The 15,217-nt window shown below is 43.7% G+C and overlaps 1 protein-coding gene across 1 annotated transcript; it reads right to left on the bottom strand.

The window, feature by feature from the left end:
• Nucleotides 1-398: 398 nt before the first annotated feature.
• On the bottom strand, nt 399-10,379 carry SLFN14 (schlafen family member 14). The gene is made up of 4 exons (XM_070478394.1): nt 9,326-10,379; nt 7,516-7,644; nt 5,176-5,890; nt 399-2,423 (listed from the first exon to the last, which is right to left on the bottom strand). Exons 1-4 carry the CDS (start codon nt 10,377-10,379, stop codon nt 1,589-1,591), a joined length of 2,733 nt encoding a protein of 910 aa, XP_070334495.1. The 3' UTR covers nt 399-1,588.
• Nucleotides 10,380-15,217: the final 4,838 nt, after the last annotated feature.

Genomic DNA, 15,217 nt, shown 5'->3' with positions numbered 1-15,217 from the left:
TTTCTTATTTATTTGGCTGCACCTTGTCTCACATGTGGCATGCAGTGCCTTTAGCTGCAGCATGTGAACTCTTAGTTCATGTAGGATCTAGTTCCCTGACCAGGGATGATCGAACCTGGGCTCCCTGCATTGGGAGCACTTGAGTCTTATCCACTGGACCACCAGGAAGTACCTGGTATTTTTTAAAATTCCTCAGAGGGTTGTAAAGAGCAGCCAAGGTTGAGAACCCCTGGATTAGGCCTTCTACTTTAAGTTTGACTGAACTCTCTGCATAATACTGACAAAGACTCTCAAATGCAATCCTTAAGGCAATTAATTCTTTTTAAAAAATAATTTTAATCAAAAATTATACAATGTATGCAAATAGTTCAAAGTCAAAAAAGGCAAATGGCCCTGAGGCTTGTGACTAAAATTCAGCAGTCCCCTGTTCTCTCCATCCCCCGATTCTTCCTCCATTTTTGACTCTTTAAATTACCTGTAGAGAATTCACACATCTTCAATTCTCCAAATGTTAACACACTGGTATCTCTTGCTTCATCAAAAAAGAATTTACTAGGATTTCCCTGGTGGTTCAGTAGTTAAGAACCTGCCTTTCAGGAAATGTGGGTTCGATCCCTGGTCTGGGAACTAAGTTCCCACATCCTTGGGAGCAACTAAGCCTTCACCCCACAACTACTGAGCCCGTGGGCCAACTAGAGAGTCCAGTGAGCTGTAATGAAGGATTCCGCATGACGCAACTAAGAACCGATGCAGCCAAAAATAAACCCAAAAAACGAAAACAGGAAGCTAATTAATTGTGGAATTTTTTTTCCCACCTAAAACTACCCTGAAGCCCCCAAGGAAAGGCAAACAGAAGTAGGTAGTTGGAGCAACAGGAGGCAGAGGAAGGTTCTTCTGTTCAATCCAGGAAAAGGACAGCTGAAGTCAGGTTCAGACTGGCTGACTTGGTGACCCACGCAGTTCAGAGAGGCAGCTGAGAGCACTTTTCTAAGCCCCACCCACCTGTTCTCCCACCTCTTGGAAAGCTGATGGGCTTTATCTTAAATGATGGCCAAAAGCATGTATCCACACTTTCTCCTGGATTTATGCTTGGAGGGCACCCTACTCCACCTCCAAAAGAAGCCAGTGAGGCGGGCGTATGTTAGAAACACGGGGAGATGGACTTATAACAAAGGATACACTGGAAAAGTAAGTTAGAGTGTTATCCTGGGAAGCCCTGAAAATTAGTTTGGCTTGAAGACTTCACGGACTCCCTGGAGATACATTAGCAGGGATGTCACAAAGTCAGTTCTATATTTGAGGAACACCTCTGTGGCTGGACAAGATGAAGGCTGGATTGGATTAGAAAACCCAGAGGCAAGGGACCCATCATAAGTCCCAGGGAAGAGGTGGAGAGGAGTGGGAAAGACCAGTGACACCGCAAATAGACTGGGTGGCCCAGTGCCAGGAGACAGTTCTGTGGCTCCAGGCAATCCTGAGTGAGCCTTGATGTCCTTCGCTTATGACACATGAAAGGGCGAAGCTGCCACCTTCTGGGGGGCAGGGAGACTCTGCTCTCTGTCCCTTACTATACTGTTTGAAATAATTTTCAGAAGGTTGCCCTCTTTTCATAAAACAGGTAGAGGTGTTTGATGGCTTTCGAGGCAAAACAGAGCTTATGAACTTCCTCTGACAGGGCGTACTCCGGACTGAGCCCAAACACAATATTCCTCTCCAGGCCTGAAAACTGCTGAATGCTGTCTAAAACAATGTGACCGTCCAGAACACCAGAGGCCTGGCTGAACACAACCTTTGTGGCTCCGCAGGTCTCAAATAATTCCATTGCTCTTAGCAGTGCAGGCTCATAGCGGCCTCGGTCCTCCGCTCTCCTGCACAGAATTGCTATGTCTCCAGGCAGATAGCCACACTGAAACAGGTGGTGACATCTTTCTGCCACGTGTCTCGCGATTTCTTCTGTGGTCAGGTTGGTCTCTGTCTCACACACCCCAGGCAGAGCCTGGGCACGGATTGCTTCCTCATACGAAGCTTCCCTGAATGACGCCAGTGTGTCTGGAGACACGCTGGGGTGAGGATTTTCCTTGATCCTCTTCATTTCTTCTTTCATGAGCATCGCTATTTCCAGAGCACAGTGGATCCCGCGGGTGATTGTTTTCCGAGGAAACTGAGCAGATGGAGGGGGGAGGCCATTGCCGTCTCCATGATGGACTTGGAAAGGGTCCAGAAAAAGCCAGAGAATCCCGTGGTGTGGGTTTTCAATTCCAGCAGCCCTCACCTTTGGGTGGGTGATGCTCTTGGCCTTCATGTACCAGTCACCATATTTACTGCAGAAATGCTCAGTTTCATCCATCACTATGTGCTTGATCTTTGGGAACTCCCCTCCCATAAAGGTTTTCCGGGTCACAGCTCGGCAGGTTGTTCGCTGTCTGTAAGGATTAAGGAGAGAATAGGGCTTCAGGCATACAAATAAAAGGAACACCATGCATTTATGACTCTCTGGATTGGCATTAGAGACTGGTTCTCATCCGGAGGCTGATTCACTGATTCAGTAGTGTCCTGAATACTACAAAAATGCTCTTCTTACAAGGTTCCTGACATTTGTTGTCTAAGTCAGGCTTCCCAGGTGGCGCTAGTGGTAAAGAACCTGCCTGCCAATACAGGAGATGTAAGAGATGGAGGTTCCATCCCTGGGTCAGGAAATATCCCCTGGAGGAGGGCATGGAAATCCCCTCCAGTATTCTTGCCTGGAGAATCTTTTGGACAGAGGAGCCTAGTGGGCTATAGTCCATAGGGTCTCCTGGAGTTGGGCACGACTGAAGTGACTTAGCATGCATGCACAGTCACTAAGTCAGGTCCAACTCTTTTGCGACCCCATGGACTATAGCCTGCTGGGCTCCTCTGTCCATGGGATTTCCAGGCAAGAATACTGGACTGGGTTGCCATTTCCTTTTTCAGGGGATCTTCCTGACCCAGGAGTCAAACTCGTGTCTCCTGCTTGGCAGACCGATTCTTTACCACTGAGCCACCTAGGAATTCCTCCTGACAGAACACATAATTACAAACCCTAATCTTTGGAATTAGTAAGTTAAATCAGCATGTGAGACTTTTAAAGTGAACTCAGGTAGAAGATTTTGTTTTTTCTACTATGGGCCATTTCTACTGCTTAATAATCCTTAAAGATAAATTCCTTATATCTAAGGGAAATCTCAAAGTGAATTTACACTTGTTACTACTATGTCTTTACTTTCTTTTTTAGAGCTGGTAAGCAGTCACCTAGAGGCATATCATAATTTTCATATGAAAAAGAAATATGGGCTCCTATAAGTTCCTCTAAAGAAAATCCTCATTCCCCACTTATTTTTAGTACAAAACCAGAAGCCTCTCTAGATTTTGGTTAGGAAAGCATCTAGAGGTTGCTGAGTTCCATGACATGTCAGGATGTCAGGTAGGGTACCAAGTGTACAGGGCTATGCCTCTATGGAGCTACCATCCTACTTACTTAGCTCAATTTTCATTTATAGTCTATTTTAGCATATAAACAGATATACATGCATACACATACTTAAAATGTTTTAGGTGTTTATTGCCTCCTCTAATTTAGATTCAAGTCATATCACCTATCCCTACAGATCTCCTGATTTTGCATATGCAGTCCCTGGGGCTTTAATCCCTTTGTCCAGAATCACAAACCCCTAGTCACAACCATTCAAGTTCTTTTCTTCTGGTTTGGACAGTGTAGACTTCTTGAAGAAAAGCGTTGATTCTTAGCCATCTCTGTATTCCCCTCACATTGTGCTCATAGATATTTGTTGACTTTAACTTGGCTTTTGACTGGGGTTCTCTTAAAACTTATCTATAAAGCATAAGAAAGAACACAGCTTCAGCACAGTCTACAAGATCCTTCATTATCTGGCGTCTGCTTCCTTTCCAGCTTCATCATTTGTCACACACCCACAGCTCCTCACTGCTCCAGGCAGACCTACCATTCTGATTCATCTCCATGCCTTTCTACTTGCTGTGAAGCTGCTGTTGCTGCAGCTGCTAAGTCGCTTCAGTCGTGTCCGACTCTGTGCGACCCCACAGATGGCAGCCCACCAGGCTCCCCCGTCCCTGGGGTTCTCCAGGCAAGAACACTGGAGTGGGTTGTCGTTTCCTTCTCCAATGCATGAAAATGGAAAGTGAAAGTGAAGCCGCTCAGCCGTGCCCGACTCTTCATGATCCCATGGACTGCAGCCTACCAGGCTCCTCCGTCCATGGGATTCTCCAGGCAAGAACACTGGAGTGGGTTGCTGTTGCCTTCTCCAACTTGCTGTAAAGAGCCTCCATTTAATGCATTTCTTCTACTGACTTCTTAAGAAAGAAGTCAGCATGTCCTTCATTGGAGAGTATTTGCTGACCAAACTACAGCCTGTTAAGTTTAAGCACATCTTTACTATCATACTAATTACACAACATTCCCATTTCTTATTTTCCTTTGTCTCTCTTACATGGCTTTATGGCAAGGTCTTCAACACATTTTCCTCCTCCAACACTAAAGGTACCCTACATCGAGCATATAAATGGTGCTCAAAAAAGATTAGCTTGATAAATAAGTCAAGCAAACCAAAAACTAAAAGCCCTCATTTGCTGGATTGAATAACAGCCAATTTCTTTTATTAAACTGAAAGCTAAAGATTTAAATCAGAAGCAAATGTGCATGGTTGAATCAGAATAAGTCAAACACATAAAAATATTTTATAAATGAAATCAAACGGTATTTAAAATCAAGTTTGTGTTAGGTAGAATGTCTAATTGACTGAAATACCCTATGAAAGCATGTAAATACCCTATTAAAACATTAAATATCAAGCAAAAACCATATGTGAAACAAGATGGATTCGTTTCAGCCTTTCTTAAGTTTAAAGCCATAGACGGTGGGGAAAAATGTTTCTAGTTCTATAAATTGAAAGTTATGCCTATGTGGCTAATTAATAATGAGATGTTTAACCGTGAACACTGCGAAGTGCTCTTGTCTAGCTCAGCTGCTTGATCACTTGCAACTGTATGCATAGTTTGGGCTCTTGCCTGCATGCATCAAAATCATTGCATAATCTTACAGCAAAGACACAGATTACTGGTGCAATGCTGTTGAAAGACTGACTAAATACATTTATGGTGTTTAATTAGTGAAACTCTTACGTCACAAAATCCTTTAAGACGTCACTTTCGCAAACATAGAGGATCTCCTTGGGCTTGCAGTGGAACAAGTCCTTAATTTTCTCCATGATCTTCATGGCCAGCACTGTCTTTCTGGTTCCTGGAAAGCAGTGGATGAACAGTTCTCGTGTCTCCTGAAGGCTCTGTGAAAGCAACTCACACTGCTCCACTACGAGCAAATTGGAAAATTCACAGCCCAGTTGGTCACTCAGAAGGGATCGAGAGCAGAGAGAGACCACAATAAGTGCCTGCAACAATTTTTCCATTTCGTCCTCATCGGCAAGCCTGTAGGGTCGGGGATAACACAAAGCGATTTCACTGGGTTTGCGCTGTGTGCCAGGCAGGTACACCAGCCTCGGAATGACACACACTTTCCCCGTGTAACCACCAACAGTTCCCAGTCTCTGCTTTAACTGACGGGCAGTGTTCTGGGCATACAAAAGCCCCCCAGTCCACGTGGGGTCTGTTAAGACTGTATAGAGTACTGGGGGGCTATTCACCGCTATTAGGAGAGCATCACAGAGGACATACTGCTCCTTCCTTAAGCCGACATCACTAGCCCAGCTTCTGGAAACTATCACAAACCCCTGAGAACAAGGATATATCTGTGTCTTCATTAATTCCTCCAGTCCTTTATGATCTGAGAAGAGCTTCTTACAGAGGGATTCTGGTTTAAATTGAATCTTTTCCCGTGTCACTGAAAATTCAAGGAATAGAGGTTACTAAGATTTATAAAAGGATATTTAAGTATTCCCGCGACCTCATAACGAAATAAGCCTAGCCACGGAACTGTGGCTAAGATAAGTTTCCTTATCTGCAAATAAAACACCTCCTCTTCACAGGCCAGGGCTGTGAGGTCCCTTTTTCTGACAGCTCTCATGCAGGCAACAGAGTCAGACACGACTGAAGTGACTTAGCATGTATGCATGCATTGGATAAGGAAATGGCAACCCACTCCAGTGTTCTTGCCTGGAGAATCCCAGGGACAGAGGAGCCTGGTGGGCTGCCGTCTATGGGGTCGCACGGAGTCGGACACGAGTGAAGCGACTCAGCAGCAGCATGCAGGGAAGGGCAACCAGGGAGGGGTCTTCACAGAACAGCCTTCTAACACTCTGTCCTCAGCCCTAAGTGACCCAGTAACTCTAGAAACGTACTTCTTTTAAGGGTGTGTGTGTGAGAGAGAGAGAGAACAAAAAGCTGATGCTTTGGGGAAACTAAGAACTTTGCTTTCGCAACAGTGATTCTTAACCTGTGGCAAGTTTGCCCCCAGTGGGGTTATTTGGGACTGTCTGGAAATGGTTTGACTTTTTGGAGCTGGAGAGGTGCTACCGCCATCTAGTGGCTAGAGGCCAGGAATGCTGCTAAACGTCCTGCAATTCTCAGGGCTGCGGCTGATGCTGCTAAGTCACGTCTGTCGGGTCCGACTCTGTGCGACCCCATAGACGGCAGCCCACCAGGGTCCTCTGTCCCTGGGATTCTCCAGGCAAGAACACTGGAGTGGGTTGCCATTTCCTCTCCAATGCATGAGAGTGAAAAGTGAAAGTGAAGTCGCTCAGTCGTGTCCAACTCAGCGATCCCAGGGACTGCAGCCCACCAGGCTCCTCCATCCATGGGATTTTCCAGGCAAGAGTACTGGAGTGGGGTGCCATTGCCTTCTCGGAATTCTGAGGGCAGCCTCCCTCAAACCATATGTAAAATAGAGAGCCAGCGGGAATTTGCTGAGGGACGCAGAGAGCTCAAACCCAGAGCTCTGTGACAACCTAGAGGGGTGGGATGGGGTAAGAGGTGGGAGGGAGTTTCAAGAGGGAGGGGACATGTGTGCACCTAAGGCTGATTCATGCTCATATATGGCAGAAACTAACACAATATTGTAAAGCAATTATCCTCCAATTAAAATATTAATGAAAAAAAAGAATTATCGAATCCAAATGTCAACAGGGTCGAGATTGAGAAACTCTGCCTTAGACTCTGCCTGGACTTTCGCCTGGAAGCATCCAGGTGACCCCATGGCTCACTTCCTTCTGCCTTGGAAAGCCAGGGGGAGCAGTTCTCTTAAATTTATTCTCTCATATTCGGAGGGGAAAAAAAAAAAAAAGCTACTGTGACTGGAAGCCCAAAGGTACACAGAAGTATAGGGTGGTTTTAATGACTGCAAACAAGAGTCCCCCATGTGTATTAATTCAGGACCATTGTGTCCGCTGAGCCCTACACCTGACCTTCTCCAAGGAGGAAGTCTGGGGTGAATTGCTACCAACCACCCCCCACCGGTGACTTAATTTTAGGAAATAAATAGTCCCCTCAGCTGAAATCAAGAAGGAATACCTGGAAACAGGTGCTGTTGGAGAGCCTTCTTAAATTCTAAGACTTTGATGGGATATGACAGGCTTCTTAGCGTAGATGAAGCTGATGAAATCGGGTGAAGGCTGTGGTCAGCCTCCAACTTGGAAGGAGCTAAAAAAAAAAAAACACCCACAAAGCATCATTTTAGATGATAAAGAACTTCTCTATTGCTCTTCCTACGGTTGACGTATGACATGTGTCATGCCTGGGCTGCCCTCTTTCTACGCTGCCAACAGTTCATGCATGTTAGGAAGGAGGCCTGGGACTCCTGCAGGGCCATGCGTCTTCTAAGGCACCTGTGATTCATCTCAGGCAAGTCATTTCTCCTCTCTCCTGAAAGGGTGAGCAGGTGGTCCCTGCGGTTCCTTCCAATTCTAACATTCTGGTTCCAGGTCACCCCTAAAGAGAAAAGTCTTCTAGTAGTGGTGATGGTGGAATGGCAGAAAAAGTAAGCATAGGATCTCCTTGGTAGTCCACTGGTTAGGACTCTGCGCCTCCAATGCTGGGGATATGGGTTTGATCCCTGGCTGGGGAACTAAGGTCCAATAAGGGAACTAAGGTCCAGCATGCCTAAAAAAAATTTTTTAAGTAAGCACCATAATTTTTTTTATATTGTGATAGTTGTTAAAGGTCTCTCCCAACCCCCACCACGTTTAGATGAAGAATAAGAAGAGGTAGAATCTCTAGTTTGGTATGTGTGTGTGATGTAAACTCTAATTTCAGACAAGAGAAAGCATAATCCAATGAAATCACTCAAGTCTTGATCCAAGCTTCTTTTCACCAAATCTGGAACTTACTGACCCTGGAGGCAAACCAATAAACTTCATTCAGCCTGTAAGTCTTTTATGGGCTGAACTGAAATCACCAGGGCTGATGTTTAGCAAAATTGAAAGGAAGTGAATCCTCCTCCCACACCCCCAACCCCTCCCCAGGACCAACCTCCTTTTGCATAAGTTTTTAGTTTTTCTCCACTTGGTGGTGCCCCCAGCCCTGAGAGTGGCTCTGAGTATGGGCTCCTAATGTTACTGAAGCAATTCAAATTTGTCAACAAGTTTCCCTTGAAAGAATTAGTGGAGAGCCATTCTTAAACAGTGTTTCTCTAAAAATCACCTTTAGAGAGACTGTAGATGAATGTTTTAGAGTAGGAATATCAGCCTGCAAATTTGTTTCTGCAGACCTTTACAGTGTATAAAAATGAGACCTAGAAGGACACATCAATTGGTAAACTGCTTGTGATTATGAATGATTTTGGTTTTTGCTTCTTGTATTTTTTGGTTTCCTATTATGCACATGTTAACTTTTAAGAAATGAATGTTATTTTAAAAAGCTTAAAGGAAAAATAAAAAAGGAACTTTCACAAATTCATGGCTGATGGCCTACAGGCTTTTCTTGACTTCACGCAGTTCATATTCTGAATCTTTGGAACTAAAAATATAGAAAATCACCCTTTAATAGGAGAAGATTTGTAAGCAAAAGCAGATTTATGTTCTTTTTTTTCTCGTCGTTTAGTCGCTAAGTTATTTCCAACTCTTCTGCCACCCCATGGCATGGATGGTAGCCCGCCAGGCTCCTCTGTCCATGGGATTCCCAGGCAAAAATACCGGAGTGGGTTGCCATTTCCTTCTCCAGGGGGTCTTCCCAACCCAGGGATCGAACCTGCGTCTCCTGCATTGGCAGGCGGATTCTTTATGGCTGATGCACCAGGGAAGCCCCATTCTTTAACTGGCCAAATAACCAAATGAAGACAGAAATTTCTGCCTCCTGAATGAACAATGGCTTCTCTCTGCTTTACCTGGTTGAATATCTAGCATCATGGTTACCCACTGCTCAGCAGACAGCCTCGTGACAGAATTGTCCCTGATGATCCAGGAATCGGGGGCTTCTGTGAATACTACACAGCAGAAGGGCTCCACGTGGACCACACAGACATGACCGTACAGGACATCTTTTTGGTATACATTTAAGATTTTGGTAGTGAAGTTCACCTTTGGCTTCTCACAGCAGAAGTGGAATGTAGGCAATTTTTCTATGCAGTTTTCTATTTCTTTTTTTAGTAAGTCAGGGTTCACTTTTTCTCCCTGACAGCCGAACACTTCTTTGCTCTTATCATCCACCCCGATAATTAGGTATCCCCCGTGGGTGTTGGCAAATGCAGAGACATAATGAGGCAGCATTTCTTTAGTCCGAGGAATGATCTTTTTGGTGGTGAACCTTTTAAACTCGACGTGTGTGGACTCAGTGAAGTTGAGTTTCTCCTTATACACGAGCTTATCCTTTTTAACAAATTCTGAGGCGCTTATCCTCATGTCTTCCTCTTCCTGCATGTATCTATCCAGAGCTTTCTGAGAATGTAGCTCCTGCATCTTTGATCTTCCTCTCTGGGTTCTAGACTGTTTTTCTCGGAGGAGCTCCAGGGCGCTGTGGGCACTCAAGTTGATGGTGGAAGTCACAGCTCTCTGATATAAATTGGAGCGCAAGCTGCAGATCCTTAGGCTGAAAACATCTGGGTTCCATGACTTCACAAAAATCATAAGATTGTGTCCCTGCTGCACGTAGTCAAGGTATTTCTGTGAGCCTGAAGGGAGGAGCTTCTGAAAAGAAGTTTCCAGATCATGTCCCAGGCCGTGGCATCGGTAACTGTAAGTCTTATCCTCAATCTCCGCTTTGATCACACCCCCTCCGGAATTTAACAGTGCACACGTCGCTTGGATGATTCTAGAATTCTCAGTTCTTTTCAAATAGCTATTGGTCATCCTCTTCCTGTTTTCCTCTCCGAAAGTGACTCTGCCCACTTCTACAGTTATCTCAGGATAAAGCATTTCCGTCTCCATCTTAAGGCTTTCCATCTCAGCAGCCCTTCTGCACCACAAGCAATGACAGAAAGAGGTTCCAATAAATAATTAGGACAGAAGTGTTGTTTCAATATTAGCATGAATTCTGGAGATTATAAAATTTTCTTCGAAGCTGTAAATTATTGGAGATAGATTTTAGTATTGGAAATCATCTTTGATATCACAACTTTTTTTAATTGGAGTATAATTGCTTTACAATGTTTACTTTCTGCTATACAACCATGTGAATCAGCTACATGTATACATATATTCCCTCACTCTTGAGCCTCCTTCCCATCCCCCTATCCCACCCTTCTAGGTCAGATTTCACTGTTTTCTCCCAACTTTGTCAAGACCTTAGGCTTCCCAGCATGAATGCGCATAAACTAAATGCTTAATATTCAACCATAAAGGAAAAAATTGTATTGCTGAAAATTTTAGCTATTTTTCATTTAAAATAAGGAAGCATCAATTGTGAGCCCAGATATAAAGGGCATGGGTTGTTACTGGAACCAAACAAATTTTATAGAAGTGGTTGCCATCAGAAAATGCTCTTATTTACAATCCAAAGGGGAAAGAAGACAATAGAGAACCAAGAGAGTATAGCTTTGAAGTATATGTGATATACAAGATCTAGTCATAAAAACAAACATAAAACTTGGTATTCTCTATGTGCTATTTTATACATTTAAAAAAGCTTTATTCTACTCCTGAAAGAATGCCGACTGACACCAAATGCAGAAATCTTTCAAGCTCTTCAGACATTCTTCTAAAAGTACATTTCTTATACAGTGTGATGTAGGAACAGTTTTCCATGCTTCCTAATAGTTCTGCCTGTGGGAACCTCTGAGACCTGGGCATGGACATAAGCCTTTGAGACATAGTTACCAAATTGTGGCCAACCTCTTTTTGCTTCCCAGACCAGAAAACAGCCACCTAAGTTGAAGCTAGCACCCCAGAAGCAGATGTTACAGAAGTGTCCCCTCCTTTGTTTTTGTTAATTGCAAAATCAAATATTTACTAACCCAAACCAAAATTCTTCCTCTAGAAGAAGAGAGCCCAGTTTTTTCCCCCCTGTGTGATCTCTGCTAAGCAGAGGCCACGTGGGTGGTGTTTATATCCACCAAGAGGGAAAGAAAGCAGGCATCCAGCAGGCTTGGTCCCCTCCTCTGCCATTAGTTTACTCCTGGTTGCTTTCTCACTTCCTCCAAGCAAACCAGAATCAACCCGATCAATTGTTCTTTTCATAGGTGAGCATCTCCTATACACAAATGTAAATGTCTGGCTCTTAGAGAAATTTCCAGTAAGATTCTATTCATATCATAGAATCACAGAAGTGTTGGAAGGGACTTTAAAGATGATTTTACCCATCAATCTGGTTCTTAAATACTCTATAATATTCACAACTCCCAACAAATTGCTTTCCAGTAATTGAACACCTCCAATAACACAACTCATTGTCTCTCAAATTAGTCCCCTTCTATTTTCTGACAGCTCTGTTATATATAGCTTGCTTATTTTTAGCTATAATCTGTCTTCCTATAACTTCCACATGCTGGGACTAAAACAAATCTAATTGCTTTTAAACTAGAAGAACTGTACTCTCACTGATGTTACTTGAATGCTGATAACAACCCTGATAGATACAAAGTAGTCTGAGAGTCTAGCTCCAGATGAACATCTATCTGCTCCACATGTCCCCAGATTTCTCACTCATTTTCCTTTACAAGATTCTCCTGAGCTATAATTTTATTAAGTTCTTTATGCCTTCAGACATAAGCTGAGATGGGATGGATGAGATTAAAAAAAAATTTTTTTTTACCTGATGCCCTTGCTTTTCCTCTTGTTGTTTCAGTTCCACATCTGGGTTTGGTCTGAATGTTTGCCTTCTCTCACAGCCCCTGTTGCCTTCTGATATCAGCCTGGGAGGAGCAAGAACTCTGCCAGACTCCCCAAGACTTCGTAACACTGACCCACTGAGCAAGGCTGATAAGCAGTCAAGAAAAGTTCATGACAGGGCAGATTGGCGGGCCACAGTCTGACCTCTGGGAGTAAATGAAGGAGTAATGGGAAAATTCAGGGGTGTTCAAGTGCAGGGCCAAAGCTAAAGCTTCCCACCTCTGAAAGGCTGAACGTCTTTTTTCATGCATCCTACAAGCAGCTTCTGTCATAGTTAATTTCATTTCAAAGCTCTATATTTGTTTTAAATTAAGCTGCCCTGTACATATCCATTATGAACAATATTAACCTATTTTATCATCTTCCAAATTGCTTGTTCTGTTCTTCTTACTTTTATTCTATATTTCCTATTCTTTCTCTTTGTTAAACACAAGACCCTTTCTAGAAAAATGCTCATTGATGAAGGTTTGGCTATACTGGATGAGAAAATTACAGATGACCTCTCATCAAATTTCTTTTCCTTTCCTTTTTTTTTTTAAACTTTTCTGTATTTTCTAAATGGTCTACAATAAATGTCAATCATTTGCATAATTTACAAAACAATTAAATGAAAAAAAAAAAGATAAGAGACCGTTATCTCATTTGGGGATGCTGGTTAAACTGAATCAAGTTTCTTATAGAGGGCTGACTGATGGCCACCAATAATTGATGGTGATGATGGGATGGACCTATAAATGTTAACTTACAAGGGCTTCCCTGACAGCTCAGTGGGTAAAGAATCTGCCCACAATGTGGGAGACCTGGGTTTAATCCTGGATTGGGAAGATCCCCTGGAGAAGGAAAAGGCTATCCATTCCAGTATTCTGGCCTAAAGAATTCCATGGACTATGTAGTCCTCGGGGTGGCAAAGAGTCAGACACAACTGAGCAACTTTCACTTTCACTTACAAGGAAAAAGGATCTTTACAGATGTGATTAAGTACTGATGTTGAGATGAGGAGATTATCCATATGGGCCCTAAATCCAAATCAGAAGTGTTCTCATAAGAGCAGCAGCAGAAAGAGATTTGATATGTGCAAAAGAGAAGGCAAAAGACTGCAGAGGCAGAGACCACATGGGAGGGGAGTCAGCAGGCGTGGGAAACAGCCAAATAGACTGCCCCCTAGAGCTTCTGAGGGAGGCGAGCACAGCCCCTGCTGATCCCCTGATTTCTGCCCACTTTTGTCAAACTCCTGGCAGTGAGAGAATAAACTTTTGTTGTTTCAAACAACCAAAATGGGGGTAATTTGTTTCAGCAGACACAGAAAACTAACACAGTTCTTTCCCCCTAAGTCAAACCATCAAACATCTACCATCTACTTCAACTTGTTTATGATGAAATGACATTATTAAATAGGTTTCTGAATACCCCTCGTATTTCTTTTCATTAACTAAGGTTACTGTTCCTATGAAGTTCTGCTTTGCTGGTAGACCCTTTGTACCTGTTGTACTGAAAAGAGTTTCCAGGACAGGAGCCAGAATGGATGCTATGATGAATAATCAGTTCAGTTCAGTTCAGTTGCTCAGTCTTGTCCGACTCTTTGCGACCCCATAAACTGCAGCACACCAGGCCTCCCTGTCCATCACCAAAAAACTAATAAAGTGCAAAGGTTGGCTCTCAGCTTCAACTTTAACCCTTTTCACTCATTTCGTTTTCAAATCCAGTCTCATTTATTTTATTTTTTAATTTCTTGTCCACACTGAGTGCTGATCCTAATTCCCTAACCAGGGAACCACTGGACCACCAGGGACGTCCTCAGTCTCATTTTTTTTTTTTCTTTAGGCCTCACTGTGTAGCACGTGGGATCTTAGTTCCCTGACCAGGAATCAAACCCGTGTCCCCTTCATTGGAAGTGCAGAGTGTTAACCACTGGACTTCCAGGGAAATCCCCGAAGTCTCACTTTAGTTCTACCATCTACCTTAATTCTCAGCTTCACTGAAATTCTTCTGATATTACTTACTTTTAGAAAGATAGAAAAGACTGTCATTTACTGGACATGTGCCTTTGGGCACAAGGGACCAAGCTGGGAGTGTGGCACACCACGTGGAAACCGAGATTACTTGGCCAGGATCCCCTGGTGGCTCAGATGGTAAAGAGTCTGCCTCTAATGGGGGAGACCCAAGTTCCATCCCTGGGTCGGGAAGATCCCCTGGAGAAGGAAGGAAATGGCAACCCACTCTAGTACTCTCGCCTGGAAAAGCCCAAGGCCGGAGGAAACTGGCAGGCTACAGTCCAAGGAGTCTCAAAGAGTTGGACACGACTGAGCGACTTCACTTTCACTTTTCAAGTGGAAGAGCCGGCATGCGGTCAGGTCTGCTTAATACAAATGCTCCTACTCCTTCCACTGCCTCTCAAATTTAGGATTCTGGATTGCTTTGGAGTCTTCAAAATCAGAAATTTACTTAAGTACTTCCTTTTTTTCTTCCCAGTCAACAGGAAAGACATTTTATGGGGCAGGAGAACTAGAAATTGGATTGTTTTCTCCTTCTTATTCTTTTTTGTTGTAGTTGTGCTGGGTCTTCGTCGTTGCAGGCGGCTTTCTCTAGCTGTGGCGTGAGGCTTCTCGCCTTGCGAAGAACTCAGGCTCTAGAGCTCAGACTCAGTATTTGCGAGGCAGTGGCTTAGTTGCCCCATGGCATGTGGAATCTTCCTGGACCAGAGATCAAACCCATGTCCCATGCTTTGGAAGGCAGATTCTTAACCACTAGATGAGCAGGGACGTTCTTCTTATTCTTTAATGAACTATTGGGAACCAAATCAGGAGAAGAAAGGATAATGTGAAAGATGAGTAAGGAGAGTTTCTCTTTTTCAAAGTTCCTTAGTCAAGTCCACTGGCTATGAATAGTAGGTTATCAGAACAGGGAGGAGTTCTCATTTTGGCTCTGATACCTAGAAGCAAATGTCCGTGATATGA

The sequence above is a fragment of the Odocoileus virginianus genome, chromosome 17, assembly GCF_023699985.2.
Source record: "Odocoileus virginianus isolate 20LAN1187 ecotype Illinois chromosome 17, Ovbor_1.2, whole genome shotgun sequence".
Taxonomy (NCBI): Eukaryota; Metazoa; Chordata; class Mammalia; order Artiodactyla; family Cervidae; genus Odocoileus; species Odocoileus virginianus.
This window is presented reverse-complemented; position numbering and strand designations above follow the sequence as displayed.